Source organism: Populus euphratica, unplaced genomic scaffold (assembly GCF_000495115.2).
Source record: "Populus euphratica unplaced genomic scaffold, PopEup_1.0 scaffold19.1, whole genome shotgun sequence".
Lineage (NCBI taxonomy): Eukaryota > Viridiplantae > Streptophyta > Magnoliopsida > Malpighiales > Salicaceae > Populus > Populus euphratica.
Genome location: NW_011499853.1, coordinates 2,181,768 through 2,209,584, shown reverse-complemented (window position 1 = coordinate 2,209,584; position 27,817 = coordinate 2,181,768). Strand labels below are relative to the sequence as shown.

Here is a 27,817-nt window from a genome sequence, read left to right as displayed (position 1 = left end):
AAGAAATAAAATCATTAATCAATTGGGGTTGTGTGATTTAGCTATCATGCCTCATGATTTATCACCAGTTCAACGCTGCTTGAGATCTGAAAAAGTAGAATGTTAATACACATGCAAGGATTAATAGATAGCTAACCCATGATCTAATATAGCTCGCTTGTGTTGCACAAGGTGCTCCTTGTCTCTTGTTGTTGCAGCTGTGTTGTTGTTGTTGGTATTCAGGTGTGATTTTTTGTTCGCTTGTCCATGTTTTATAAATAATATGTATCTTGATTTGTCTGTAAAATTAAAATGACAGCCCATGTTGAAATGTTACCTTAGCATAACCAATAGTTCTTTTGTACAAACATATGCATCAGAGAATGCTTTCTCCGTATTGACCGGCTAAGGAAATCCAGGAATGAAAACAGCTCCTTTAAACATACTGTGAAATAGGAAGGAAAAGAGCATAGAATCACATTTAAATAGAGCCGAATCGAACAATTAGATATATAGAAGGGTGAGAAGGAAATGGTTCTCTCTCAAGAGAGGGTATGTTTTGGTACAATCCAGTGACAGGAATATCTGAGATCGGAGGATTCATGTCAGAAAGTTAAAATATGGAACTAGCAAATCATCATGTATGAAACTAGTAGACATGACAAAGTTTTCTTAGTTTAACCCTGGCACAAGTTGCTCGGCTCAAGGGTAGAAGGAACGGACCTGATTCTAGAAACTGGAGTTGACAAAACAGCTGTTATTGCCGGGTTCCCAAAACCAGGCTTACGGTCACATCACAGAATATGCTTTACATTGTCATTGCAGAAAAATTGAGCGTGGGGAAACAAATGTGGGCTACTGTTCTAATCAATTTGGTAATCAAATAATCTATAAGATGGAAATCAATGTAGAAAACCTGCCACTCTCCTGCAACAGCTCCAACCTTTCCATGGAGTTGGTGGACAAAATAAGACTTGTATCATGTGAGTGGACCAGATCCATAGAGGTTGTCCTGCACTATTAAGACTTCAAATAAAAAACTGAGAAAACAACCCAGTGAGGGATTTCATTACTTCTGGTCCGTGTAAACAGCATCGACATCATCAAGTTCAAGTAATTTAGACATGAGTACTTTGTTCAACTCTACTGCCTCATCATCTACCTGAAAGCCATTCAAACACTAAAATCACTTATTTAATTAAAAAATGCAAGTAAAGATTAGGCTTGCATTGAACAGGCACAAAAAACATTAAAAAAACAAATAAAGATAGGAATTCCATCGCTATGCTGCTAGCATGTTTCGAAATCTTTGGCACTTCGTGTGTGAAAAACACCATAAAAACAATCAAATGCTCATTAGGCAATTCATTGAATCATAAAGTTAATGAAACGACACCAAGAACGGAAAATCAGAGAGGTGAAGAGACAAAATAAGCATTTCAGCACCGTGGACATACCTCAATAGTTGATATGGGAAGTAGCTCAGAGCCATTATCAGTCTCAAAACTTATTCTTTCCTCGCGTAGTTTTGACAAAATTGCTGCATAGTTCTCTGCTGGACTGACAACTTTATAGTAGCTATCAAAAAGGAAAAACAGGCTTTGCATAATTTATCTTTATAGTAGCTATCAAAAAGGAAAAACAGAAAATGATTAGGGCTTTGCATAATTTATTAAAAGAACTCATTAGCCTGGTGAACACCATCACAATCAGATTTTGTGTATACCAGATAAATGTAAATGACACCAAATGGTTTAACCTAATTGTGGCTTTTTGCAATGCATCTTGTATCTATTAAAAAGAATTAAATAATTATTGGGTTCTCCTCACATAATATTTTATTTTCTGCTTCTAGAACAGGAATTTTGAGCACGCATAAGCAAAGCATTTGTTTTCTTCTCTCTCTTTTTTTCTCTTTTTTTGGTCATAGACTTTCCAAACTGAAAATTAGAGGTTCATTGTAATAAATATATATTTGAGGATGGACTTTCCTTGGTAGATCTAGGAATCTAGAAGAACTGCCCCCTTATGAAATCTTGGAAGGAAGACATTGGCTGGTGCTAGTTTAGCTTACATACATTTTATGCCAAACTTTTCATAAAGCTTCCTACAAGATGTCTTAACAGTTCCTTTCATTGCTAGCCTACCGCTTATTTTCACCCAGCCACACATCTGTGAAGTGCAAAAGATGGCTCATCATAAGCTCAAAGTCATCAACATGCAAATACTTATTTGTAACTTGCCTAACATGGTCTGATTTCATAGGTAGTGCTATGAATCAAGAGGAAACAAACTTTGTTTCCCTTGAACATCCATGAGGAGGAGCTTGATTGGTGTTCACTTAATTTGCATGCAAGTTTATGACAATTTTTATAAAGCTTCCAACATGATGTCATCGTGCAACTAGATCTCACCATGAGTATGAAAGGCTACTTCATCATATCACACATATCAGATGCTCAAAAATCCATTTTACTTACGCAAGGACTTCTCACAACTTGTCTACAATGCACCAAGTGATCATCTACAGAATTAATAACTTGTTTCTTCTTTTTGTTAAAGGCTTTGAAATCAACACATCATAGAATATTTGTACATTTGTATCAATAATCTAGAAATTGAAAGATTTGTGAAGCTCGTATGATTTTTTAACATTTAATCCAACTCTGAAGCAATCATCTTTAAAGCTCTATTTCAGAAAAGGGTCAACTAAGAACCACTACAGGAACAAGTTCCAGCACGAAGTATCAAACATCAAAGTCATGGAGGATGGGACAAAAATTTGTGAAACTAGAATTGAAGCGTGGCATCTACAGATTCAAAAGCATCTTTATATGAAATTGGAGGATGGGAGCATTACCTTTCTGACCTATCCTCATCAGAATCATCTTCATATGTTGGAGGTTCAATAACATCCTCGGCACCAGCATCTAATGCAATGCCAAGGAGCTGATCTCTATCAGCATCTGTGACTTTAATATTCACAACCCTGGCACGTCTAAACTTAAACAATACAGATCCTGGATCCGCCATCTTTCCTCCATGGTCCTTGACCACCTCTCTGATAACTGCCACGGATCTTTTTATTTTATCTGTCGAGACCTCCACTACAATACTAACTCCACCGAGACCATATACCTAATGTGGAAGAAGCAGTTTATTTGAAGAAAATCAGATTGAAATAACTAATAGGACCAGCTTAAAAGAATCCTCCTACATGTATTGAATCTTAGCAGCCCCTGATAACAGGATTGATGATAATCATACCAACCTCATAAATTTTCTCAATGAAAGCCTCTTGTCCCTTCTCAGAAGCCCTCTTGATATTGCGCTCCAAAATTTCCTTGGGTACATCAAGCTCCTTGAATTTATCAATTAAAGCAGCCAGAGCTGTATTTGATTCTGGATTTGCACCGCCTTTCTTTACACTGCATCACTCAATAGAATTACAATCCATTTCAAGAAATAGAAATAAAACAACAACTTATTTTTTCATCACCCTGAAAGCAAGAAATACGGTGGCTATAATTATAAGAACTGGGTCAAATCCCGATGATCACAAACCAAAGAAAATGTTCTGAAGTAAAGTTTTATCCACAGCCTATTTAGAAGCAACCAACTTACGCAGATACAACTTCCTTCCCAAGCCTACAATACAATTTTGCCTTCTTTGCATCTTGAGCTCCCTGCATTTGAGGCACATTCATAAACCTAAAGGTAGAATACAACAAAAATCCCCTTGTAACTTTGCATTTTCACCGGTTAATGATCCTTCCTAATTGATATTGCCGCATCCAATGACAAAGGAACAAAAACTTTACTAGCATCTATCATTCATAGTCATACAAATTGGAATTTCGGAGGTTTAAACTTTAAAGCAACAATTAAAAAGAAAAAGATTGAGAATTTACAGATCAAACTAATATTATTAGAATCTGTTTTAGGCTTTTCATCAAACATGTGATATTCAATCAATTTAATAAGGCACTTGCTGTTGAAACCTTCTAAAACCCAACACGGAGATAAAAGGAGGGACCTTTCTGCCAGCAATTTTGCAAGAACGCCTGCCCATACAAACAGGAGGGAAAGTCCATATCTTTCTAACATTATTGACTTGATAGCCACTACTGTCCCTGTGTTTCTCTTCATATAGCAATAACAAACTAGAGGAATTGCTACTATTTGATGATAATGATGCATCCCCGCTTCCAAGAAAAACACCCCCTGAATCACATCAATAACAACAACCCTTTATTTAGAATCACTTAAAACATGAAATATGATTGAAATAAATGAGAAATATACTTATTTATTTGTTTAAATGGGCTTACTTTGAATTGAAAGTGAATGTGTTGGACATTTTAAAGAGATCCCATTTGAGAACCTGTGGAGAATCGCACCTACTCTTCTCATTTGATTTTGTTTTTATTGAAAGACTACTTAGCAGTTGCAGCTACAAAATCTTGTCTCTACAAAGGTGCAATGCCCATGTGTGAAAATCCCGGAATTGTTTTAGAGCTTTATCTGTCTGTCCATCCATTAGTAAAGTAATGGACTAGACCTGTGTCCCCTGCTCGGGTTCTGAGGCCCAGATTCTTTTGGGTCTAATATACCTACAGATTTGTTCTTTTTAAATTTTGATGATGGGGGATCTGAAGCTGAGCATTCCAATTTCTAAAGCTCCAAATTTTAGTCCTTAATCATAAAAGGGTATCTGATTGGTTTTATATTAATTTTAGGTAAGATTTATTGTTCTCAAATTATAAGAAACTTTAAAATGAGCGGCATAAATATGTTAACTTTTGCATTGTGTACAAAGAAACGTTTCATTGTGTACTCATTGTGTACAATTTTCTTCTTTTTTTTATCAATTTTTTATTGGGTGATTTCATCATTTGTGACTCAATTGAAGGTCAATTGATTCATATTTGCCAGTGTGAATTTTTTATGTAAAAAGACATAATGAAACAACATGTATAAGTGGTATTTTTTTTAAGCTTAAAAAGAAGAAAAAAACAACAAAATTTCCCTGTTTGAACAAGGGCTTTCAAATGTTACTTTTTATTGCAGGATTTGATTCCTGCACTTGCATCATTAGACCAAATCGAACGGTTTCCAGAATCATCGACTCTCAATCTGAGACACTTGACTACCCTCGGATTGCTCCTATGGAACAAAAAAGCCGACACTAGAGCAATTGAAAAGAGTGATTAACAAACACGGATGTGTATTGACCATATTTACTGTCTGAAGTTATCTAGCAAAGAAGTTTGTAAACTCAGTGCAGAAACCACGTATTCATTGCCCTTGGAGCTTCAGTTCAACTGTTGCTTAGCTTCTCCTTCGCGTATAGCTCTACACATGAAAGAAGTGGATGCTATATACAAGTAAACCTGTTCATGGTTTACTTGAAAGAAAAGAATACCCAGATAGTGATCAGACTGTAAATTTGACAGCCAAGAAGTCTCTGGTGTACATTATTCCATTATCTAGATCAATCACAAAGTTCACAGCCCTTCTATCCATAATTTCGACTATCCTCCACACATTCAACAAACAAACTTGACAACACATGTATGAAGCTCTGTTACTCTGTTGATGAGCTTCACATAGTAAATAGAGATCAGTTAATTCTTCTTGTCTTTGTAGAGTTGAATGGAGTCATCCCAAGCCTTAAAGGTAATAATGATTATAAGAGAATCACTTTGCAGGGATGCCCATAAGTCACACAGCAAATAAAGTGAATCGCGAGCAGCAGGAACTACCTTGAGATGTTTTTTTTCCATCTCATCTAAAACAGTTCTAGTTTTGTAGAAAATGACCTCATAGAGGGCTGATGCTTTGTCTTCCTTTGGCAGCGTGGTGAGCCAAAATCCATATCAATGTACCCCCAAAATTTGGTTGTTTGAAAAGAATACAAGCTGCTATTAATTCAGTTACGACAAGGCAGCATTGGGAAGGACACCGGTTTTTATGCGGAGTGTAAAACAACAGATCGTCTGCCTCTGATGGTAAAGGATAAAGAGCTCCTTAAACTTATGGGATAAAAACTTGACACACCGACATTAATTCTTATCTTCCCAGATAGAGTAATGACGATCATCAACGTCTTAGTGCTACTATCTGTATGCCCTGAACAACTTTCTAGCTCAACCTTGATTTCGTCCGTCAAATTTGACTTCACGGATTAATAGGAAACCAACTATTAATAACTAAAGAAGCAGGGATAAATTTCATCAATGTAAACAAGTTACTATAGAAAACGAAATAAACACACTCTTGCAGGTTAAAGAATCTTTCTACCTATGGAAATACAGAAACTTTTTTTTTTCTCCCCTTCTCTGGTCTCCACAGAAACTAACAAGCAAGGAAATTTTGTTAACATTCAAACATAGAAATGCCAAACATAATGAAAATCGTTCAGCAATCAAAAGGAGCATGAAATTTACTATTTCACTGACCTGTATAATCCCAGGTATCCAGCATAAACATTTTTTGCCCTCTTTTTATCCATCATCGTTATCTCCAATGCAGCTGACAAAACCTGCTAATGTTTTCCTGCATCCTCATTGGTACCCACATCTTCAATCCTTTATCAAGCACAATAGACCTCAATGACTTGCATTTCAACACCATATCCACATCATCCCCACAAATGGTGTAACAAGAAGCCAACACTAATGATTCCAAACACTCATGATAACCAAGGGCACGAATGCCAGCTCCAGTAATCATCTCACACCCAGTTAAATCAAGAGCTACCAAATTCCTACAATTCCCAGCTATTGCAACAAGTGTAATATCTGACACATTGATCAACCATGAAAGATTCATTCTTTTAAGACTAGCAATCGAGGCAACTGCCGTACCTCCATTATCTGTCACTTTTGGCCCACATTCAGCCAAATTCAACTCCTCCAAACAACACATCCCCTGCAACAATGACACCCCGAAATCAGTAAGTCTATCACATTCTGCAAGAACCAACCTCTTTAATGTCCTTGAAGAAGACCCGGTTGCCAAAAAGTTCAAACCTTTATCAGTAACTAAAGAACAACCTTCTAAATTCAAAGCCCGAATTGAATTCATACACCCAATTGCTTCAAGTGATGAATCGTTTATCAAACTACACCGCCCCAAATCTAAAACACTCAAACTTTGTGCACACTTGACAAGACTAATAACCCCAACATTCCCAACCCTCCTTCTCCTTCTAAACAACACTTTACATAATTTGCAACAGCCATTCGCAATAGCTAAAACACCAACATCATCAAAATCTAATAAGTCATCAAACCCATCAAGTTTTTGGCTTTCAGCTGATTGTTGCTTGAGATTGAGAAACTCAAGTTTAGGACATGTATTGGCTATGAATTCAAGGTGGTTGTTGGTGATTCGTTTTGAAGACTCAAAAGTTAACAAATTTGGGAATCTGGGCAAGAATTTATGGAGTAGTTCGGGTTCAAAAACGCGAATTGATAAACGAGCCTGGCCTTCTACACTAAGCCATTGCTTGCATACTAGAGAGAATGATTGTCTGTCATTCTGATCAATAACCCAGCTGATAATTAAGGCCAACTCATCATCACCTAGTTTTGACATGGTTTTATTGAATGAAACTATTCGGGGTACTACACAGAGTTGAGATTTTAGAAGCTTGCCGGTCTCATCTCGTGTTGATGTGTACGCACTCCTTCTGTTGTGCTACAATTCTTGCACGAGGTCCCTCGAGTTTCTTAAACTACTTAGATTAATCCCTGACCTTTAATTTTGGGTTCGACAACCCTCATGCTTTCAATTCTAAGTCATATTTAGTCCCTGCATACAACTCCTACTTGATAATCAACACCTACAATGATAAATTTAAGAATATATAGTTAGATGAAAAGAGAATACCGCAAAATTAGCCCACTAGAATAGAGTGGTCAATCTCGTGCGTGGCTCAAGATCGAAGGGCAATGGTAAATGCGGGCATTAGCTCGAAGACCTCTGTATTTTTTTTTTAATTAACAAAAACATAGAAGAATTCAGTTTTTTTTATTGTATATCAAGATAATGATCCTTGTCCATCATTTTTTTATTTCAAGAAAGATCTTTCAACCTTTTTTCTAGGGAAAATAAAATTTTTCTTATAATTCATTATTTATTTTCTGATTGGATAAGATAAATCTATTTTTTTATATTTTATCAGTAAATAAAACAAAAAAAATTAATTAATTTACGTGCAAGATGTTTTTTGTTTTTCTATTAGTTTTTGAGTTATTATCTGGTTGAATGGGGTATAATTTGATATTTTAATACATCTGAGAATGTTTTTTATCCATTTTAGCCACTTAAAAATATTAATTGATGATTTTTAGTGGTTGGAAATAAATAAACCCTAAGCAGTGAGATCCACCAAACCTTTTTCTACACACATATGGCGTCACACGTGTCCCATATGTATTTTAAAAAAAATAAATAAATGAGTGTCGATATTGAATACTTGCATATTCTTAAATTTTGTACATATTCTTAAATTTTGTACATTCCTTGCTGAAGTATACAATGTACTTGTTGTACATATAGTTTCTCTTTTTGAAGATATTTAAAAGAAAATACAGTCATTTTTATAAAATTATTTTATGCTTTCATAAAAAAATTATTTTTTTCCTATATCATGATTATGCATATTGATGTACTTTTAATTAAAGTGTTTGTCATTATAATGTGTACACCGATGAATATTGGAAGATGACATTGTAAGAGAGCAAGGATGAACAGAGTTATAAAATTTTGTTTGGATTTTAATAGATTGCTCGGTAAAGTGATTCAATTCGGGTTCTTAAAAATTTTAATTTTTTTAAATTAATATTTTTTATTATTTTAATATATTGCTATCAAAAGTAATTTTAAAAAATAAAAAAATTATTTTAATATATTTCTAAATAAAAATATTTTTAAAAACAACTAAATTTCTAAATACATTCTAAATTTAGGATTGATTTGAGCCGATGATAATTATAATGTTATGATAAAAAAAAACAGTTTTTTCATTGAATCAATTAAAATCAAACTCTAATTTGATAAAGTCATCAAGTTAGTCTATTAGGCTAGATTTAGGATAGATAATGTGTTTATAAATAAGTCAAATTCAAAGAGAAAATGTTTATAAATGAGGTAAAACTTAGATATAATTCAACAAGAAAAAAAAACAAAAGAGCTAAGCATTTTACTGTTTCATCTACTGTAACCCATGGATTCAAAAGGTGCAATTTTTTAAAAAAAAATTCAGTCTTGAATTTTTATTTTTTTTATTTTTTTGTCTCGTCTAGCCGCTTTCCTAGGAATATTCCTTTAAACATGCTACATGCTTGAAATATTTCAAAAAAAAAAACACAAAAATAGATAATTTTTACAGAAAAAAATTAACAAAAAAAAACCATAAAACTTTTTTAAAAAATAGAAATGAGAGCCTGGGTTGCAATTAAATGCCTTTTCGGGCCATTAAATCGTCAGCTTAGAGATTAGATTGGGTCGGAATTTTGTCCAAACCAACTCCATCTATTACTTAGATTTCTTGGTACCACAGCGGAAAGCCTAATTTCTACAACCACCACCCATCCCTCTTGATGCCTACATTATGATGAACATATTAGAACACAATTGAGTTTTTTTTTTTTAATGAACCCATGGATTCAAAAGGTGCAATTTTTTTTAAAAAAATTCAATCTTGACCACACCTACAATTATAGTAGCTAATAATCGATATTGTCGTAGAGTTTTTCGCATGTAAACACCTATTGTACAGGGATTCAATTGCGAGCACAGACAAAGTTTAGGGACACAAAATATAGCTTCCCCCGTGCCCTAGACGCCTGGTGAGAAACAACAGTGTGAATTTAGCATCTAGGAATGACAAGAGCAATTTGGACTTTGTATTGGCATTATTGGATCAAGCAGTTGGCAGTTGGCACATTGCATGATCAAGAGCATGTGATGTGTTGTCTATGGCCACCATTTTCTCTCTTTTAAAAACACCGAAGTCAGCATCATCGTCACAGAACAGGATTTTTTTATCTTTTCTTTTAAACATGGATTCAGTTCCAAGGAATGAAACACTGTCATTCACTGAGAAAAATCAGAGCAAGAATTCCCATGACAGTAGGTATGATATGCGAGCAAATCAATGGAGAAATAATTCACATAAAATGGAATTATTATTATTATTGTTATCTTTATTAACAAAGATTTTCCTTGTTAAAAGTGCTAAATACCACGACTAAACTGTTCACATAAAATGGAATTATTATTATTATTAACAAAGATTTTCCTTGTTGAAAATGCTAAATGCCACCACTAAACTGTTTTTTGTTGAATAATTTTTCGTGTTTTTCATTGTCTGAACAATGGCACCATATCATCGGCTGGTCATAATCTTTGCCAACAACAGGTAAGAGAAGCAGCTTTATCACTTTAGCTGATTAAGGGTCCCAGTCATAATCATAGATTGAGCACTTTAGCTTTTTTTTTTATCCACCTGTTTAGAACCATCTGCAGCGAAGATTCCTTGTAATTGCGTCTAACTCTAGTTGGTGAGCAGATGTGAGAATTTTAGTGACAATTTCTTAAGACTTAATTCTTTTGGTATAGTGATTCTTTTTCCTCCATTGATAACATTTATAACCATTCAACGTAAAAACCATAGCTGCCATACTTGAACTTGTCTCGGCCTGGCCACGGTGCTAATCGAGTTACAGCTTTGTCATGTTTGGTGTCGACCAACCTCATTTCATAAATAAAAAATTGCCAGGTCCATGTTGGGCTTAATTATTACAGGCTTATGATGTAGCCCCGGGCGCTTATTCCAGTAGACAAATAGGATGTTCAATTTACAATTTCTTTCTGGCAAGCAGAGTAGAAATAAGAAAATTTAAAGCAGGAGAGAGGCTATGTCTGCGAGAAATCCAGAACAGCATGCATTCATGTAATGGAAGCACATTCTCAGTAATCGTGGGCTCCAACCTGGTTGCTTCCTTTCTCTTCCTCTCGAGCTAGCAAAGCTGTGAGACCTGGTTCACCTGGCATGGCAATACTCCAGAATCCACCACCCCCCATGGGTCCAACAAGTTTGGGGGACTCGTCTCTGTGATGGTGCCGATTTTGCTCTTGTTTCATGTCCTGGGTCTCCCCTCTTCCTATGGATATGGACATGTTCTTAAGAATCCAAAGGGGACAGCATTTATTGAGAAATTTATTATAAAATAATATGAATTATAATTTAAATGTTATCTGAAATTTAAGTTTTTGAATTGAATTAATTATTTAATTTTGCATCGGACCTTCATAACCAGACAATTATAAATTTAAATTTTACTATATTTATTTATTTAATATAAATTAAATTAAAGATAATATGAATATGTGTAAATTTTAAATTAAAAGAACTTTTATTTAAAAGATGTATTGAAGAATAATATAAATTATATATGAAATTTTATTTAAAAATTTAAACTATTAAATTAAATTAGTAATTTACCGATTAAAAATCAATGAATCTTTTAATAATAATCAATTTACATAGAAATAAAAGCAATGTTAATCTCACTTCCCAAATAACACTTCATTGATTTCTTAAATTACTATTCATCTTTTTCTATGATAAAAGATTGAGAAAAACTTAATTTTTATGGACTCAATTTGACAGGTTGATTCTGTAATTGAATTATTTCTTGTTTCAACCATAATTTTGATTTTCCATCTATAATTTAAAACTTTTTAAAATCTATTTTTTTAAATTATAATAACAAAAATTATCATAATACCAAATAAATATTTTAACCTGGAAAGCTTAAACACTTAAAAGTAATAAAAATATATCAAAAACTTAATACTGATATTTTAACTATGAGCTAAAAACTTAATACTGATATTTTAACTATGAGTTAATTTATTTTTTTATTTTAAAAGTGCTTTTAAAAAATTAAATTTTATATATTTTTTATTCAAATTAATTTTTTTATATTTTTATATCACCTTGATATATTAATATTAAAAATAATTTTTTAAAAATAAAATATATTATTTTAATTAAAACATAAATATTACTACATCATGTGTAGTAATTAAAAAATAAATTTTCAAACCACCCCCTATATCATCATGTGTAAATAAATGTTGTCGTTCACCGCTTGTTCCGGTCAATCTCAGTATTAGCTGAGGGAATAATTAAGTAACAACCACCAATTAAATAAAAGCAACTTATGGTTGAAAAAGTAAATAAAGGCGGTGTCATTATCTCTAGTATTTTAGCTTAATATAATAGAACTGGGGACCAATCTTATAGGTTTAAGGTTTGGGACTACATTGAGAATCTAATGATAGATTGAGGACTAATCCGAGGCTTGACCATTTTCTTTTATTAATTTTCTCGGCAGAAATCATTTAATTATAGGGCCGTGCCAGTGCCGTATCCATAATTTCTTCGAAGTTCGGGGACCCAGTCAAATTAACATTGTGAATAAGCACCTGCAGAAGTCCTCCTCTGCAATTACTGGTCACTGTAATTATGCTAATTAATTAATCAGTGAAGATGACCACAACTATATTATTAAATTACATAATGTTTAATTAAAGTGTCTGCCAACCTTTTTCATTGAAGAAAGAGAAACCTCTTGCGTGATGATCCTCCCCACCTGCTGCCCCACCAATCAAGGATTAAAACACTTTAAATCCAACCTGATGCCTTGATATCCCAGCTTGCCTTGTTTTCCCTTTCTTTTCCGTGTTCCTAAACAAAGTTTGACGGCATGGCTACACGGCTTAGGCCACGTAGCCCCCGCGCCCTCATGTGGGGCAGATACAATTTTTCCAAGGGATTAAAAAAAAAGAAAGATTAAGGCAATCTCGAGTTATTAACTGGTTTAATAAGACTACTTAATTTAAATAAAAATAATATAACAGTAATAAATAAATTGCAAAAAAAAGTTAGTTAACAACTTCAACATTTACGGGTTAGTATAACAAATTCATAATTTAATTCTGATTATATAAAAAATAAATACTAAGATCAGCATAAAAATAATTTGAAATCAAATATTAAATAGTAAAATTAAAAACAAAATTTAATTGGAAAACAAAAATAAATAGAAATTAAAAGAATAAATACTAAATCTAATATAAAAATTAAATAAAATCAAAGAATAAATGATGGTATTGAAAAAATAAATCAATAAAATAAATAAAAATTAAAAATTAAAAATCATATTGGATAAAAAAATAAATATGTAAAATAAAATTACATATTTATTTTTTGACAACAAGAAAATAAAAATAAAGATAAGAAGTCTACCGAAGCTCAATCATTACTCAGCCACCTATATGCACAGCCAGAAAGATCAAGTTGAACTGCTTCCACCATGGTTATAAAAGATAGTGTTTGGACATTGTTTCAAACAATGTCGCATACATCAATAAATAACTTATTTTAATATATACATAAATACTCTGGGTACAAGTTTTAATTAATTTGATTTAATGGGCATGGAAGTCGTTCCTTAAAAATATAAAAAACCAAATTAATCCTCTTGAACCTTTTAACTAAATCTACTTTTAAGTAGTGTTGCTTATAAAAGGTCAAGAAACGAAATTATCATCAATTAAAAAGGCTAGATTACTTCAAGAGCAAGTTCCTTTTTTTTTTTAATTGTAATACGTGTCCACGTACACTTGTTTTCTCATGGCTTTTATTTATTTTTAAATAATTATAATATATACTCGATGTGAGCTGTAATTGCCACCACCGTTGCCCCCTTCACATCATCATCATCATCCAAACTTACACATCCAATCCAACGCCAGCACTTGTCCATGTCAATCCTGCAGACAACAAAATCTCACCCTCTTCCCTTCTTCCTGCCCTTTATCAGCGTCAAGCTCCACCCTAGTCTCGAAATTAACCTAAATGTTTTCCACGTCATCAGAATTCAGAGATGGGGATATTTAAGACACGATGTACTAGCAGTCGATGGAGGCGTTGAAGCGTAATTGACTGTTTTACAGAATGATTGTGATTATTTATGATGTATTTTTTTACGATGGAGGCGTTGAAGCGTAATTGACTGTGTTTACAGAATGATTGTGATTATTTATGAAGTATTTTTTATTAAAATGTATAAAAATAATTTTTTTATTTTTTAAAAATATTTTTTTAAATCAGTATATTAAAATAATCTAAACTGTATAAAAAAATAATTTTTAACAAAAAATTTAAATTTTAATAAGCTTTAATACTTCTATATGTTACCATTATCACACAACACACTGCTAATATTTTTTTATATTATTATTATTATTATTATAGATATTTAGTTTAGTTTATATCTTCACTAATTTTATTGATTTTAAAGTAATAATCCATTATCACACAACACACTGCTAATATTTTTAATATTATTATTATTGTTATTATTATAGATATTTAGTTTAGTTTATATCTTAACTAATTTTATTGATTTTAAAGTAATAACTATATAAATTTTTAATAATTTTAAAATTTAAAAAGTTAAAAAAATAAATTTAAAATATACAAATTAAACTACAGATCTTAATTCACGGAGCTAATGCTCTTAAAGCATCATTCAGTTTGTCTTCACAACTTGAACTTGTGTAATATGCTAATGCTCTTAAAGCATCATTCAGTTTGCCTTCACAACTTGAACATCACAGAAATATATGCATTTGATCAACATGTCATCTTCTTCCTTTTCTTCTATTTTGCGTGTAATAGTGATTTAGTTGTTATATTTTAGTATTTGTTCAGTTATCAACGAGAATAAAACTAAATGAATTTAAAATAATATTATTTTTTATCTACAAAACCGGGTCTTCATTAGATTAACAGGTCGCAGGTTATGACCAGATCATTTCAATTTTCAAGATTGATTTTGTTTTAAACCTTACCTGGAACAGGAACAGGTCCGGGTCCGGGTCGGTCGAGTCTCGAGCCAAACTGCAGCCTGCCGTGTGATATCAGTGTTTAAAATGTAAATTATTTTTAAGCAAGGCAAATGGTCCCACGTAGGTCAGGTACACAGTAAAACACCGCACCATATCAGTCGCACTACAGCACTTAAAAAAAAAAAAAACTAAAATAAAAAAAACCAAAAAAATAATTCTTTTCCCATTTCTTACGTTTTTTTTTTTTTGGTATACACTATAATAGTGGTAGTTTGTATATGAAGAGTCTCTCTCTCTCTGTCTCTCTCTCTCGAGCGAGAAAAACAAAAGAAGAAGAAAAAATGGCTTCTCTCTTTAGAGACCTCTCATTAGGCCACTCGAAGAGAGAGTCACCACCGCTAAAACCACCGCTAAAACCACAGCAATTATCCATAATGCCCTCTAAACCCATTATCACCACCACTGATCTCGACTCGCCACTGGGTCAACTCGCTACCCAACTCACCGATCCCGACCTCCGATCTACCGCTTACGAGATCTTCGTCGCCGCTTGCCGTACTTCCTCAGGAAAGCCCTTAACGTACACCCCCAACCCGTCCAATTCTGACTCAACCACGAACCACTCGAATCACTCCCCTAACTCGCCTGCTTTACAACGCTCACTCACCTCTGCTGCTGCTAGCAAGATGAAGAAAGCTTTTGGGCTGAAGTCTCCTGGTTCGGGCTCTAAGAAGAGTCCTGGGTCGGGTTCGAGTTCTGGGTCGGGTCAGGGGAAGGTGAGGAGAGCTTTGACCGTTGGTGAGTTGATGCGGGCTCAAATGCGGGTCAGTGAGACTGTGGATTCTAGGATTAGAAGGGCTTTACTGAGGATTGCTGCCGGTCAGGTTGGCTTTATTTTATTTTGTTCAATCTTGATTTTCCTTTGATGGTTTTATCTGTTATTTTTTTTTTTTAAGTTTGATTTGGTAAAGTTTGATGCTTTGTTGGATAAATAATGTGGATCATGACTGATTTTATGGTAAAGGGAAAAACTCTAAGCTCAAAACTGTGGTTAGTTAAAAAAGGAGAGTTAATAATGTAGTTTTATTATGATTTTTTTTAACTAAAAAGAGAGGTAAGTTTTTCTCTATTCTTTTATATATTTCTGCTGTTAATTTTTGAAAGTTTGGAGCTGAATGGTTCTAGAATGTTTCAGTTGTCAATGTGCTACAATGGGATTATATGTGGAGAACAATGAATATATCTTCTTTTCTTTGTGTTGTTTTTCTGAATTTAATACTTTGATCGATATGAATTATTATCCAAGCGTGGTTTCCTTTGCTCATGGTGTGTATTTTATCTTTATTATTGTTAAAACTGAAATACCATTTTACTAATTGCTATAAACTCATGGATAATTATGCATTTGATCGCCTCTTTCTTTTGTGCTTGCCTGTGGAGTCTTTTTATAGTTTGCTTAGCTGAGGTAGCATTTGACCACTCTCACGTTCATGGCTGTTTTGGACCCCTATTAATGTGCTTGTTACAGGTTGGGAGGCGAATTGAGTCAGTTGTTCTTCCGCTGGAGCTGCTGCAGCAGCTCAAGCTTTCGGATTTTACTGATCAACAAGAATATGAAGCGTGGCAGAAGAGAACCATGAAAGTTCTTGAGAATGGACTACTTCTGCATCCTCATGTGCCACTTGATAAGTCAAATCCTACTTCACAGCGGCTGCGGCAAATTATTCAAGGAGCTATGGATAGGCCTATAGAGACTGGAAAGAACAATGAGTCTATGCAAGTGCTTCGCAGTGCTGTTATGTCCTTAGCTAGTAGATCTGACGGGTCACTCTCAGAGATATGCCACTGGGCTGATGGGATTCCATTGAACCTTCGACTCTATGAAATGCTTTTACAAGCCTGCTTTGATGTTAATGATGAAACATCTGTAATTGATGAAATTGATGAACTTTTGGAACACATAAAGAAGACTTGGACAATCCTTGGAATGAATCAAATGCTCCACAATCTTTGCTTCACATGGGTTTTATTTCACCGCTTCGTTGCAACTGGTCAAGCAGAAACAGATCTGCTGGATGCAGCTGATGGTCAGCTAGCAGAAGTTGCGAGAGATGCAAAGACAACAAAGGATCCACAATACTCCAAGATTTTGAGTTCTACATTGAGTTCAATTTTGGGATGGGCTGAGAAAAGGCTTCTCGCATATCACGACACTTTTGACAGTGGGAATGTTGAGACCATGCAGGGAATTGTTTCTCTGGGGGTGTCGGCAGCCAAGATTTTGGTTGAGGATATATCTAATGAGTATCGCAGAAAGAGAAAAGGTGAAGTGGATGTGGTTCGTGCCAGGATTGACACATATATCAGATCCTCACTGCGCACTGCTTTTGCTCAAGTAAGTCTTTGCAACCTATTCGATAGATTCAAGAACCATAATGTTTCTCACTGTCCTTGCTCTTATTTATAGTATGAGAACACTTGTTATTTCTATGCTTCATGAACCTATAGGAATGGGATTCAGAATGCAGTACAAGCTACAGTATTGCGTACTTCGTCAGCACATTGTAATAGTTAGTTCTTATAAAGGATTGAGGCACATGTCACATCACTTTTCTTTGAAGATCTGCTCAATAGTGTAAGGTGTGTGACAAAAGAATATAAAGAATGGAATACAGGCTTCCTTTTTAAAAAAAAAGTCCAGAGTTTTACTATCAATCAGATCTAAAAACAATTTCTTTTGGTGGCTTTAGATTTTCTTTTTATTCTGAGATGAGTGGATGCAATATTTCTTATATGTTTTGCATGTATATAAGCAATGGTTATTCAAATAGGGTTAGGATAGCTGTCAAGAGGTCAACCCAGTGCTACCTGTGATTAGCTCAGTTCAAGCTCAGATTAAGTGCGACCTTATAAATAAAACCAAGCTTCTAGTAATTTTTTGACTTTTGGCAAGCTGCTTTATGAACATTCTAATTGTATTGAGAGAGAGAGAGAGAGAGAGTGTGTTTATATCATTTTTTTTTGGCTGTTTAGATGACTGTTTGATTTGGCATAAAATAGAGAATGGAGAAAGCAGACTCAAGCCGGAGAGCATCCAAAAACCAGCCAAATCCTCTTCCTGTTCTTGCCATCCTTGCAAAGGATGTTGGTGAGTTGGCAGTTAATGAGAAGCAAGTATTTAGTCCGATACTGAAAAGATGGCATCCTTTCTCAGCTGGTGTTGCTGTGGCCACGCTTCATGCTTGCTATGGAAATGAGATAAAACAATTCATATCTGGTATAGCGGAATTAACACCAGATGCTGTACAAGTGCTTAGAGCTGCAGATAAGCTGGAGAAAGATCTTGTGCAGATTGCTGTAGAAGATTCAGTGGACAGCGATGATGGTGGGAAGGCAATAATCCGTGAAATGCCTCCTTATGAAGCTGAAGCTGCAATTGCTGATCTGGTAAAAGCATGGATCAAAGCAAGACTAGACAGGCTCAAGGAATGGGTTGACAGGAATTTGCAACAAGAGGTATTTGCTCTTTATTTTTAACTTTTTGTACTGTTGTTTCTGTCTGGATTTTGCTATCATTGCATCCACCACTGCACAACTTGTCAGATTTATTCTATTGAATTTGGTAGCTATGGCAAGATTGACATGTGTCAGTTACTGTTGGCTATCACAATGTTACAAGACTTACTAAAAGTTAAATCCATTATGCGATTGCAATCTTGTTCTGTAAAAAGAGCTGACCTCTGAAGGAGACATACCTCGAGGAGGCTAGAGTTGAATGTTGGCTATACTGCAACCAGATAGTGTATGATTGGACAGTTTGGCCATTGATGTGGCTCTGTTATGACAGTTATGATAGTTTGCAAACTTGAGATTGATTGTGCAAGCATTTTCCTATCCGTTCATGCTGTCATAGGCACTGATCTGTTGAATTTCTCAGTAACTGTCAGTCTTGATTGTCCTTTCTTTTCTTGATGCATTTTCATTTGTTTTTACCTTACCCTGAGTTAACTAGCTTGCTGCAATGTGTAGGTCTGGAATCCGCAGGCAAATCAAGAAGGATATGCTCCCTCTGCTGTTGAAGTTTTGCGGATTATTGATGAAACTTTGGATGCATATTTTCAGCTGCCAATACCAATGCATCCGGTGTTGCTACCTGATTTGATGACTGGCCTTGACAAATGTCTTCAGTATTATGCAACTAAGGCAAAATCTGGCTGTGGTAAATGTTTGCAAAGATCAAATAATGTCCATGGCTTCACGTTTTTTAGTTTCTAACAACTGAAATCATTCAATCTGATATGTAGGATCACGGAATACATATGTTCCAACTATGCCAGCATTGACCAGATGTACTATGGAATCAAAGTTTGCATGGAAGAAGAAAGAGAAGTCAGCAAACACTCAAAAGAGGAATTCTCAGGTTGCAACAATGAATGGGGACAATTCTTTTGGGGTTCCTCAGTTGTGTGTTCGTATAAATACTTTGCACAGAATCCGATCAGAGTTGGATGTTTTAGAGAAGAGAATAATAACCCATTTGAGGAACTCAGAATCTGCACATGCAGAAGACTTTTCAAATGGTTTGGCAAAGAAGTTTGAATTGACACCAGCTGCTTGTATAGAAGGAGTTCAAGCACTCAGTGAGGCTGTTGCTTACAAACTCGTTTTCCATGACTTGAGTCATGTTTTCTGGGATGGTTTGTACGTTGGAGAACCATCATCTTCTAGGATTGAACCTTTTATCCAGGAGGTTGAGCAGAATTTGCTGATCATTTCAAACATCATGCATGAAAGAGTTCGTCCACGTGTTGTTACTGACATAATGAGAGCTTCCTTTGATGGATTTTTGCTTGTTCTGCTTGCGGGAGGCCCTTCTCGTGCTTTCATGCGTCAGGACTCTCAGATAATAGAGGATGATTTCAAATCCCTTAAAGATCTATTTTGGGCCAACGGGGATGGCCTGCCTACTGAGTTGATAGATAAGTTTTCAACTACAGTCAGAAGTATACTTCCCCTTTTCCGAACAGATACAGAGAGTCTCATTGAGCGTTACAGACGTGTTACGTTGGAGACATATGGCTCTTCTGCCAGGTCTAAACTTCCATTACCTCCAACTTCAGGACAGTGGAATCCTACGGACCCAAACACACTTCTTCGTATGTTGTGTTATCGGAATGATGAAGCAGCATCGAGGTATCTTAAGAAGACTTACAATTTGCCCAAGAAACTGTAATACACTGAAGCGCTGCACATGGTAACAAGTCTGGTTCTACTTGTCTGCAGCCAAGATGAACCAAGCAAAATACTGCCTATGGCATGCTTGGATAAGCTGGGCCTTTTTAGGAAGTTGCAGGAAACTTGTATAGTACACTGAAAGTGCCTCTGGCTCTTTACCAGGACCAGCAATCCCGAGTGAAGAAAATTGATAGGGCATGAGTCTTTCCATTGCGAAGCTTGTTTGTTGACTGAAGTGGTAGAGGATCCAACATTATTTATTTGATTATATATTCACAGCTCTACAGATTTCTCTGTCCATTCCCTACTGCATATTTTTTGTACCTTTCCGAGGTTCTTTTTTCTTATCTCGATAAATTCCATGCTAGTGAGATGTATTTCTTTATTAAATGGTGCAGGCCTGGTATAGCATCATCATGTTGATTGTAGTGCTTGTATTTTTATTTTATTTTTCTATTAGCTTTGTATTATAAAGGCAGCCCCTTCTCTTGATTATTTGATTTGTTTCCCTGTTTCTGTTTGTTCTCCCCCTCTGAATCTTTCCTCCATAAGGGACTCGTCTATATGTCAACTCTAACTGCGCATCCCAGCCTCCTTGATCCTCCAATCGGCTGGTCTTCATGACCCCTACTTGTTTTCTGCAGTGTAAGCTTCAGAAGTCACTTAAAACGGTCGCAATTAAACGGTCGCAAGTTTTTACACTTGAAAAAGGGAGTGCGGTAATGCTGAGCATGTGACAGCATGCATTTGTTCAGACCGAGAAGGAACACCAATTTGTCGAGACGAGGAACACAAAAATTAGGTTTACACATAAGGTCATTAACATTTCTTTGAACACACCAATATACAACAAGAGCTGAGAGTTTTCCATAACAGCCCATCATTGATACAACTCAGATGAAAATTTCAATAGCAAAATGTGCTACCATCTAGGCATGGTCTATTGTAACAAGATATGATTCGATAACTGCAGACTCCTCTAAGTAATACTTCTTTGTAACAAGATGTGATTCGATAACTGCAGACTCCTCTAAGTAATACTTCTAGCAAGTAGAGGAGCAGTGGTTTCTCTTGTGAACCATTGGCTATGCAGAACTTTAAACTAGCATGTACATGCATGTAGTGAATCCCAAATTCACCATCAACATTTCTTCAATATGGTGGTGATCATGTGACTTCTTGAATGCCTGGTCACCAGGGAGTGCATTAATAGCTTAAAGAACGTAAAAAACAAAGCATCATTGTTCCTCTAAGATGGCACGCCCAAGAGTTGTAGCAAGAGCCAGCCTAACAGAGTTTAGTTCCTCAGCTGGCAAGTCAGCAGTGTCAAAGCTTGGACGAACACCTGCCACTGACAATCCTTGCAGTTTTTTCAACAAAATGTTCGTTTGAGAGACATTTTCCCAGCAGAGCAGTGTCAACCACAACAAAGAATCATCAACTAGCAATTAGACTGGCAAGCATGACTGCTTAAATAATCATGCACATTAAAGCACCATATTTTGTTTATTCATGCATTAGTTGTCAAAACAATAGCTTCCGGGTCAAAATTTGAGGGCTCCTCCCTGATATTTAGTTGTAAGACCTCCTAGCTGAATTGCAGCCCAATCCAACTATCGGATTGAATGTTATACCCACTATCATCATGCTGCGTTTCTGACCAAACTATCCTGCATCAAAATCGCTGAGGCAGGTTATAGAGTTATCTGATCAATTGGTGGAGATTAAGGAGAAAACTTTGGAGGATCATAAGGATAGTGATCGTGGATCCATGATTAATTTTAAGAACCCGTTTCAAAGGTATGGTTACAGGAAACAACCTCTTGATCAGGATATACAAGAGAATTTCAACAGCAGGAAAATGATGTTGAAGCTGAAATTTTTTTATGATTCTAGGTCCTTTATGGATGAGAATCAACCATCAAAATTCAATGAAGATGAGGAGGATGAAGTTGAATGAGAATATTATGATACATAAATATCGGTATGTGACAATCCTAAGTATAGAAATAATGTTCATGTTTGTCAAATGGTATCAAAAGCCAACAATTTAAAATTTCATTTTAAACCGGCATGAATATATTAATGGTTGCAGAAAAATAAGTTCAATGGTATGTACTTAATCAATCATTGAGTTCTTGCCAACCTCTCTATAGCCAAGTTGATCTAGTTGATAAGACCAATGCAAGAGCAAATGTTTCACCTACAAGAGAAAAACATTTATTTCTGCATTAAAACATCCGTCTCTTCATCACTATAAGATGCACCATACCAATCAACAAACAGAGGAAAAGACTGGACACTTTACCACAATCTCTAGCCAACCAACTGCTAGTGCCAGACAATATCACCTCCCAATATTTAGGATCATCCTCGATGACCTGCATAAAGCAATCATAGAAGATCCCACATTCATAAGAGAAAAAGGCAAGAGTTCACAAAGATCTTGACCCAGCATATAAAACATGTCATAAAAGTTGCACAAAATATCAATCTAAGAATTGATTCCCTATAACATGTCCAGCCATATTTCATTACATATTAACATTTTAAGCTGGACAAGCTTGCCAAACATCCAACATTCCCATAGGTAGCAGACATAAATTGATCACGGACGATAAAAGTTTATATACTAACAGGATTACATTTAGCAACATTGCCTGCCAGTTTTTCCATCAATGACATTGCAAAAACACATATACAAAGCACAAGTTTAACAGTTATGCTAGCAATTCATCACAAACTAAGCTAAGCAAAGAAAAAAATTAGGGCATTAAATAGAACTTTAATAAAATATATCCTGAATACAATCAAACCTGTAAGGCAACTAGTTTCCCTTGAAACTCCACAAGTTTCGAATGAACAGTCAGCTGATCACCTCATAATAGACTATCGCAATCCTGGCACAACCAGCAACAATAAGAGCAGAAAAATTAACAAAAGGGTTCAATCAAATACAACCCCAAAAAATCAAATGAAACAGAGCATAAATGATCAGTACCGCCAACCAATCGACAAGGCGTTCCGGCAACCAGCTCTGACATAATTTGTCTACATAAAACATTTCCATCAACTCCCATGCTGCCTCTAAACTCGTTGGTTCCTCAAATTTCTACAGAAAATGATCCACTTAATTAAACAATCAACCGCTATCTCTAAGCTACCAAAACAAACCAGCTGAGCCAAAGAAATTCACCTTCAAGACTTCTTTAGGGTCTTCAATTAAAGAACTATCATTTGACTTTGGATTCCCAAGTAGTGCATTTATGTCCTTGCTATACTCCATTACATACTCCCACCTAAATAAATTAATTTACCACATTTTTAATAAATAAAGAAAAATTCTCAGAGAAAAAAGAATTCAAAACTTGCCAGTCAAGATGATATGGAGAGGGACTTGATTGTAATTTAAAAAAACTCGAAACTGCATTCTTGCGGCTTTGAAGGAGCGAGAAAGGCGTGACGGAGCCGTAGGCAATGCGGCGCCAATGCTCGGCGTCTCTGACATCGGCTGCTCGGCTGCCCCGATCCACCTCCACAAATTTTTCCCAAAATTATCCATCCGAGTCGGAATCGGAAGGTAGATTGCGGAGTAACGAGTTGCGGAGATTGTTTCCTCGTGCCCAGGAGATTGAGACTCGAGAGATTGGAGGCTTTAGGCCGTTGTGAAGCGGTACACCACGGCAATTTCGGTGTCTCGCACGAATGGGAGTAAAGCGCCATCGCTGGCGAAAGTGGTAGAGTCCGCCACGACGCCAGGCATTTCGACGGAGAAGGGTCTTTTTATGAGAGAAGTAACGGTCCAGGGTTCTAAAGAGGGTTCGGAAGGAAAGCAGGACTCAGAGACTGTTAAGTGACCGTTTGGCGTTTTAACTCTAACCGTATGTTTTTTCTATACCCATTCTCAATTGAGTACGAAACCTATAAATCTTACCAATTGTGTCCTAACATTATACCCACATTTTTCAATACTACCCTTTCGGTTTTTTTTTGTTAATATTCCCGTTTAATGCGTGCGTGTATATATCAAAGAAAAATTGATAAAAAAAATAAAATTAACATTTAAGAAGAGGGCCTGGTTAAGAATATTTAGAACAAAATTGATAAATCTTATGGGTTTGTGACCTAGTTGAAAATGAATATATAAGATAAAGCATTTTTCCTTCGAGTAATTCACTCCCTGTAGAGCTGCAGGTTATTAAAATAAATTATAAAAATCATCTTGAGGCATCATAAAATTATATAATTAATGGCATAAGTGATTGAAAATTTGATAAAAGCCCCTCTCTGTATAAGAAAATATTACGAAAATCCACTTTTATACCCAAAAACATCCTTAACTACTATTAGATAAATAAATAAAAAAACTTGTTAAATTAAACAATAAAATTAATGGGTGTCATAACTTATCTTTAAATGGTGAATAATCGCCACGACACCATACCCCATACCCGTACAACAATAAACATAATTTATTATTTTAGTAAGCAAATTAGTTTGTATGCAACAAGACAGAAAGAGAGGGGTTAAATTTTTAAAAGTAAATAAAATTTGCAGGTATCATGAAATTTCTTTGGCATTGGAGTCAAAAAAAACCCAAACATACAATTGTTTTGAGTTTTCTCTTTGATAAAGATAAATTTATCTATCAATATATTTCTTATTTATTTTTAATTTGAAGTATTGTTTCTATTTTAAAAAATAATTATTAAAGCAAGTTAAAAAACTATATTAAAATAATATATCCATATTTTGTGTAATTGAAAGTTAATAAAATTATAAATATGATAAAATCATGTTCCAGATTTATTTAAGCATTCTAATAATAAACAACTTATTTCAATCAAAATTTCACAAGACATCTATAATTAGTATTCTTATTTTCAAATCAAATACATAATAATTGAAAACAAAATTAGTAAAATTTAAATAAAAAATTATAAATATTAAGAATCGTGTTAAAGTTCAAAAGTAAATACGGTAAATTCTTTCACAGAGTGGGGGAAAAAAAACTCAAAGGAAAAAAGGACAAAAAAAGAAGAAAAAGAAAAAGGAAAAAAGACAGCAAAGGGTCAGGTCTAGAGCCTGGCCTTGCTTTATTTTATTTTATTTTTTTATCGCTGCCCGCTTTTTTAAAATAATAATAATAATAATAATAATAAAACATGTTATTCATCACAGTTAAAAAAGATAAGTGCCCGCCCTGTCACTCTAACTCATGACCTTTTTGTTCTAATTCCCAGCTCAATTGACTCGGTTGTGGCTTGAATTTGTTACAAATAAATTACAAAAATATATTTAAGTGTTTTACTGCACAGTAAACCACTATAGAAACCCTAGCTATTTTAGTATTATAGTTAATAATAATATCAAATTTGTATTTAACTTTGGTCAAATTTAATCTTATCTTTCTAATATTCTTTCTCTAATTTTGTTGATGTGTTTTTAGTTCAAATATAATTATTAAAACAAGAATTAAGGCATTTTTAATTTAAAAAATAACTTTTTAATTTTATGTTACCTTGAACACTTTCTAATATTACACGAAGATTGAGAATAATGATGAGTATTCTAGAATATAGTTGTAAGAAATTAATTTAAGAAACTTATAATTTAGAATATGATTTGGGATGAATTACAAGTTAAGCCCTTAAAAAAAATGAAACTCGGTTAATTTAGCCAGGTTAACTTGTGATATACTTAACCGAATCTTATTTAAACTTGACCAAATTTACTCTAATAAGTATTTTTAAAAACATAAAACTATATTATTTTAATAACTAATTGAGATATCTTTCTGAGTTAGACTCTAAAACTCTATTTGATTATATGGTTACGTCTATATTTAGATGTGTCAACAGTCAATAATGTGTTTAGTTACCGACGGATCACATTTCTTTATATATGAGTCCCACACAAATATACATTTCAAATGCAGGAGCAGTAGAAACAAGTCTATCTTATTTTTATCGAGGCTACTATTCAAAAAATATAGAAAATAAAGAATGAGAATAAAGAAAGATGCTTTTAAATGTGAAGATTCTTATGATGGTTATGCTAGCATAGTAAGTTTAAATTAGTTAATATCATTATTTTCTTATAATATTTTTATATTAAATAAGTATGTAATGACATTATCTTATTACTATTTTAGAAAAAAATATGATAGCTAGTGTTGGAAAAGAGATATATTTCTCATATAAAACTTATTTAAAAAGTTACTTTATTTTGTGTATTATTTATAAAAAAAATATCTTTTAAATTTTAAATTATTTTCAAGAAAATACATAGAGAATAAATAAATAAATTTTAAATAAAAAGGTATTACCAATTAATTAGTTATATATATATATATAAAATCAATTTTGTACCTAACACTTTGATTTATATTTTGAAACTAGATGGTAATTATAAATAGGTTTTTGTGATATTTAGAATTGTGTTTTTTTAATGGAAACTATAGTTCTTGTATAATGAATTTTATATATGATGAAATTGTAAATAGTTTAATGAAATAATAAAAAATATTTTATATAAAGTATTATTTATTTCATGATGTATTAACAATAGTGAAATGTACAATATTTTAATTAAAAACTATCAATATTAATATAAATATTTTTTAGTTATTTTATAACCTTAATTTGAAAAGTATTTTTAACTAAACATATTATATTATTTTTTTGTTTAACTTTAATTTTAATTACAGTTTTAATAAAATATATATTTTTCTAAACTAATCTTAACTAAAAATATTTTTTAAAAAATATTTTTTTTAAAATTATAATTATAATAATTACTATAATACCAAACAAATATAGTTAAAACTGTGCAACCGAAACACAGTTTTAACCATATCTGAAATCTACGTTTTATAGCTTTAAAAAGTAAGGAAAAACAAATTCACAGCACATTGAAAGACTGATCATGGCTTTTATTGAAAGGTGGGCTCAAGCCCTATGTTACAAAGAGCACATTTTAGGGATTGACAGCCCACATACATCGTCAAGTTCTATTGCAAATATCAAGATTAAAATATTTCAGCTTGCTAGCCAGTCCGTCGTCAGCACCGCAGCTAGCTAGCCATCACATGATAAATGTGTCTCAATCGAACATGGCATGCCATCGCCTAGCTACCGTGAAAACGATCAAGAATACGCCCTAACTCAGCCTTTAGGACTGAAACAGGAACCGATACAACGAGCAGAGATATGGTGGAAGGCACTACCACTGTTGTATATTTCGAAACCGTCCTAGTGCTGGAAAGGACCAACCAATACAGTACAAAACTATTGGTAGTCTGTTGTTCAGTCTTTCACTAATGACATGTCCTGGTTATTGGCCATGATTTGAAGCTTTATTGCCTCAATGCAATGTTTTCTGTTGGAAGTGAGATCATCAAGCTCTCATCCATGGCCCCCTTTTTGCCACAATGACACACACACACACACACACACACACACACACTATTTGTCTCTAAAAATATCTGTCAGAAGACTAGCTACTAGTCCATATAATATGACAAAAACTCCAGTTTTTCAGCAACTCTGTTCACAAAAAACGCTTATCTGCACTCCTCGCAATAAAGGGCATGTCCGTCTGTCTCCCTAAGAGCTTAGCAATCTTGACATTTTCCTAAGCAACGCCAATTATTTTGTTCATAGCA

The 27,817-nt window shown here is 34.1% G+C and overlaps 4 protein-coding genes across 14 annotated transcripts; 1 reads left to right on the top strand and 3 right to left on the bottom strand.

Annotated features, from left to right (window-relative positions):
* Positions 1 to 454: 454 nt before the first annotated feature.
* On the bottom strand, positions 455 to 4,506 carry LOC105122283 (YebC-like protein). 2 transcript variants are annotated; one of them, XM_011021314.1, is made up of 7 exons: positions 4,311 to 4,504; positions 4,016 to 4,203; positions 3,604 to 3,665; positions 3,251 to 3,407; positions 2,840 to 3,117; positions 1,437 to 1,557; positions 455 to 1,141 (listed from the first exon to the last, which is right to left on the bottom strand). In XM_011021314.1, exons 1-7 carry the CDS (start codon positions 4,390 to 4,392, stop codon positions 1,049 to 1,051), a joined length of 981 nt encoding a protein of 326 aa, XP_011019616.1. In that variant the 5' UTR covers positions 4,393 to 4,504; the 3' UTR covers positions 455 to 1,048. The 2 variants fall into 2 exon arrangements, with proteins under 2 accessions (XP_011019616.1, XP_011019617.1); XM_011021315.1 differs by lacking the exons at positions 455 to 1,141; positions 1,437 to 1,557 and adding an exon at positions 2,036 to 2,151 and having other exon boundaries at positions 4,311 to 4,506.
* Positions 4,507 to 5,011: 505 nt separating this feature from the next.
* LOC105122282 (F-box/LRR-repeat protein 4-like) lies at positions 5,012 to 7,634 on the bottom strand. Of its 5 annotated transcripts, none has more exons than XM_011021309.1 (4): positions 6,441 to 7,634; positions 6,282 to 6,336; positions 5,405 to 6,143; positions 5,025 to 5,334 (listed from the first exon to the last, which is right to left on the bottom strand). In XM_011021309.1, exon 1 carries the CDS (start codon positions 7,579 to 7,581, stop codon positions 6,499 to 6,501), a length of 1,083 nt encoding a protein of 360 aa, XP_011019611.1. In that variant the 5' UTR covers positions 7,582 to 7,634; the 3' UTR covers positions 5,025 to 5,334; positions 5,405 to 6,143; positions 6,282 to 6,336; positions 6,441 to 6,498. The 5 variants fall into 5 exon arrangements, with proteins under 5 accessions (XP_011019614.1, XP_011019611.1, XP_011019612.1 ...); XM_011021310.1 differs by having other exon boundaries at positions 5,405 to 6,157; positions 6,283 to 6,336; XM_011021308.1 differs by having other exon boundaries at positions 5,405 to 6,336.
* Positions 7,635 to 15,172: 7,538 nt separating this feature from the next.
* LOC105122281 (elongation factor Ts (DUF810)) lies at positions 15,173 to 20,665 on the top strand. Its single transcript, XM_011021307.1, has 5 exons — positions 15,173 to 15,800; positions 16,445 to 17,311; positions 17,977 to 18,432; positions 18,946 to 19,135; positions 19,221 to 20,665. The coding sequence occupies exons 1-5, from the start codon at positions 15,195 to 15,197 to the stop codon at positions 20,147 to 20,149; spliced, it is 3,048 nt and encodes a 1,015-aa protein (XP_011019609.1). The 5' UTR covers positions 15,173 to 15,194; the 3' UTR covers positions 20,150 to 20,665.
* A 284-nt stretch (positions 20,666 to 20,949) lies between these two features.
* LOC105122280 (nuclear pore complex protein NUP85) lies at positions 20,950 to 24,008 on the bottom strand. Of its 6 annotated transcripts, none has more exons than XR_841675.1 (7): positions 23,524 to 24,008; positions 23,348 to 23,450; positions 23,153 to 23,263; positions 22,968 to 23,051; positions 22,460 to 22,532; positions 22,295 to 22,354; positions 20,950 to 21,573 (listed from the first exon to the last, which is right to left on the bottom strand). XR_841675.1 is itself a non-coding variant. In XM_011021305.1 (6 exons), exons 3-6 carry the CDS (start codon positions 23,229 to 23,231, stop codon positions 22,302 to 22,304), a joined length of 267 nt encoding a protein of 88 aa, XP_011019607.1. In that variant the 5' UTR covers positions 23,232 to 23,263; positions 23,348 to 23,450; positions 23,524 to 24,008; the 3' UTR covers positions 21,581 to 22,301. The 6 variants fall into 6 exon arrangements, 1 of the variants encoding a protein (XP_011019607.1); XR_841671.1 differs by having other exon boundaries at positions 20,950 to 21,572; positions 22,298 to 22,354; XR_841674.1 differs by lacking the exon at positions 20,950 to 21,573 and adding an exon at positions 21,581 to 21,835 and having other exon boundaries at positions 22,298 to 22,354.
* Between the last annotated feature and the right edge of the window lie 3,809 nt (positions 24,009 to 27,817).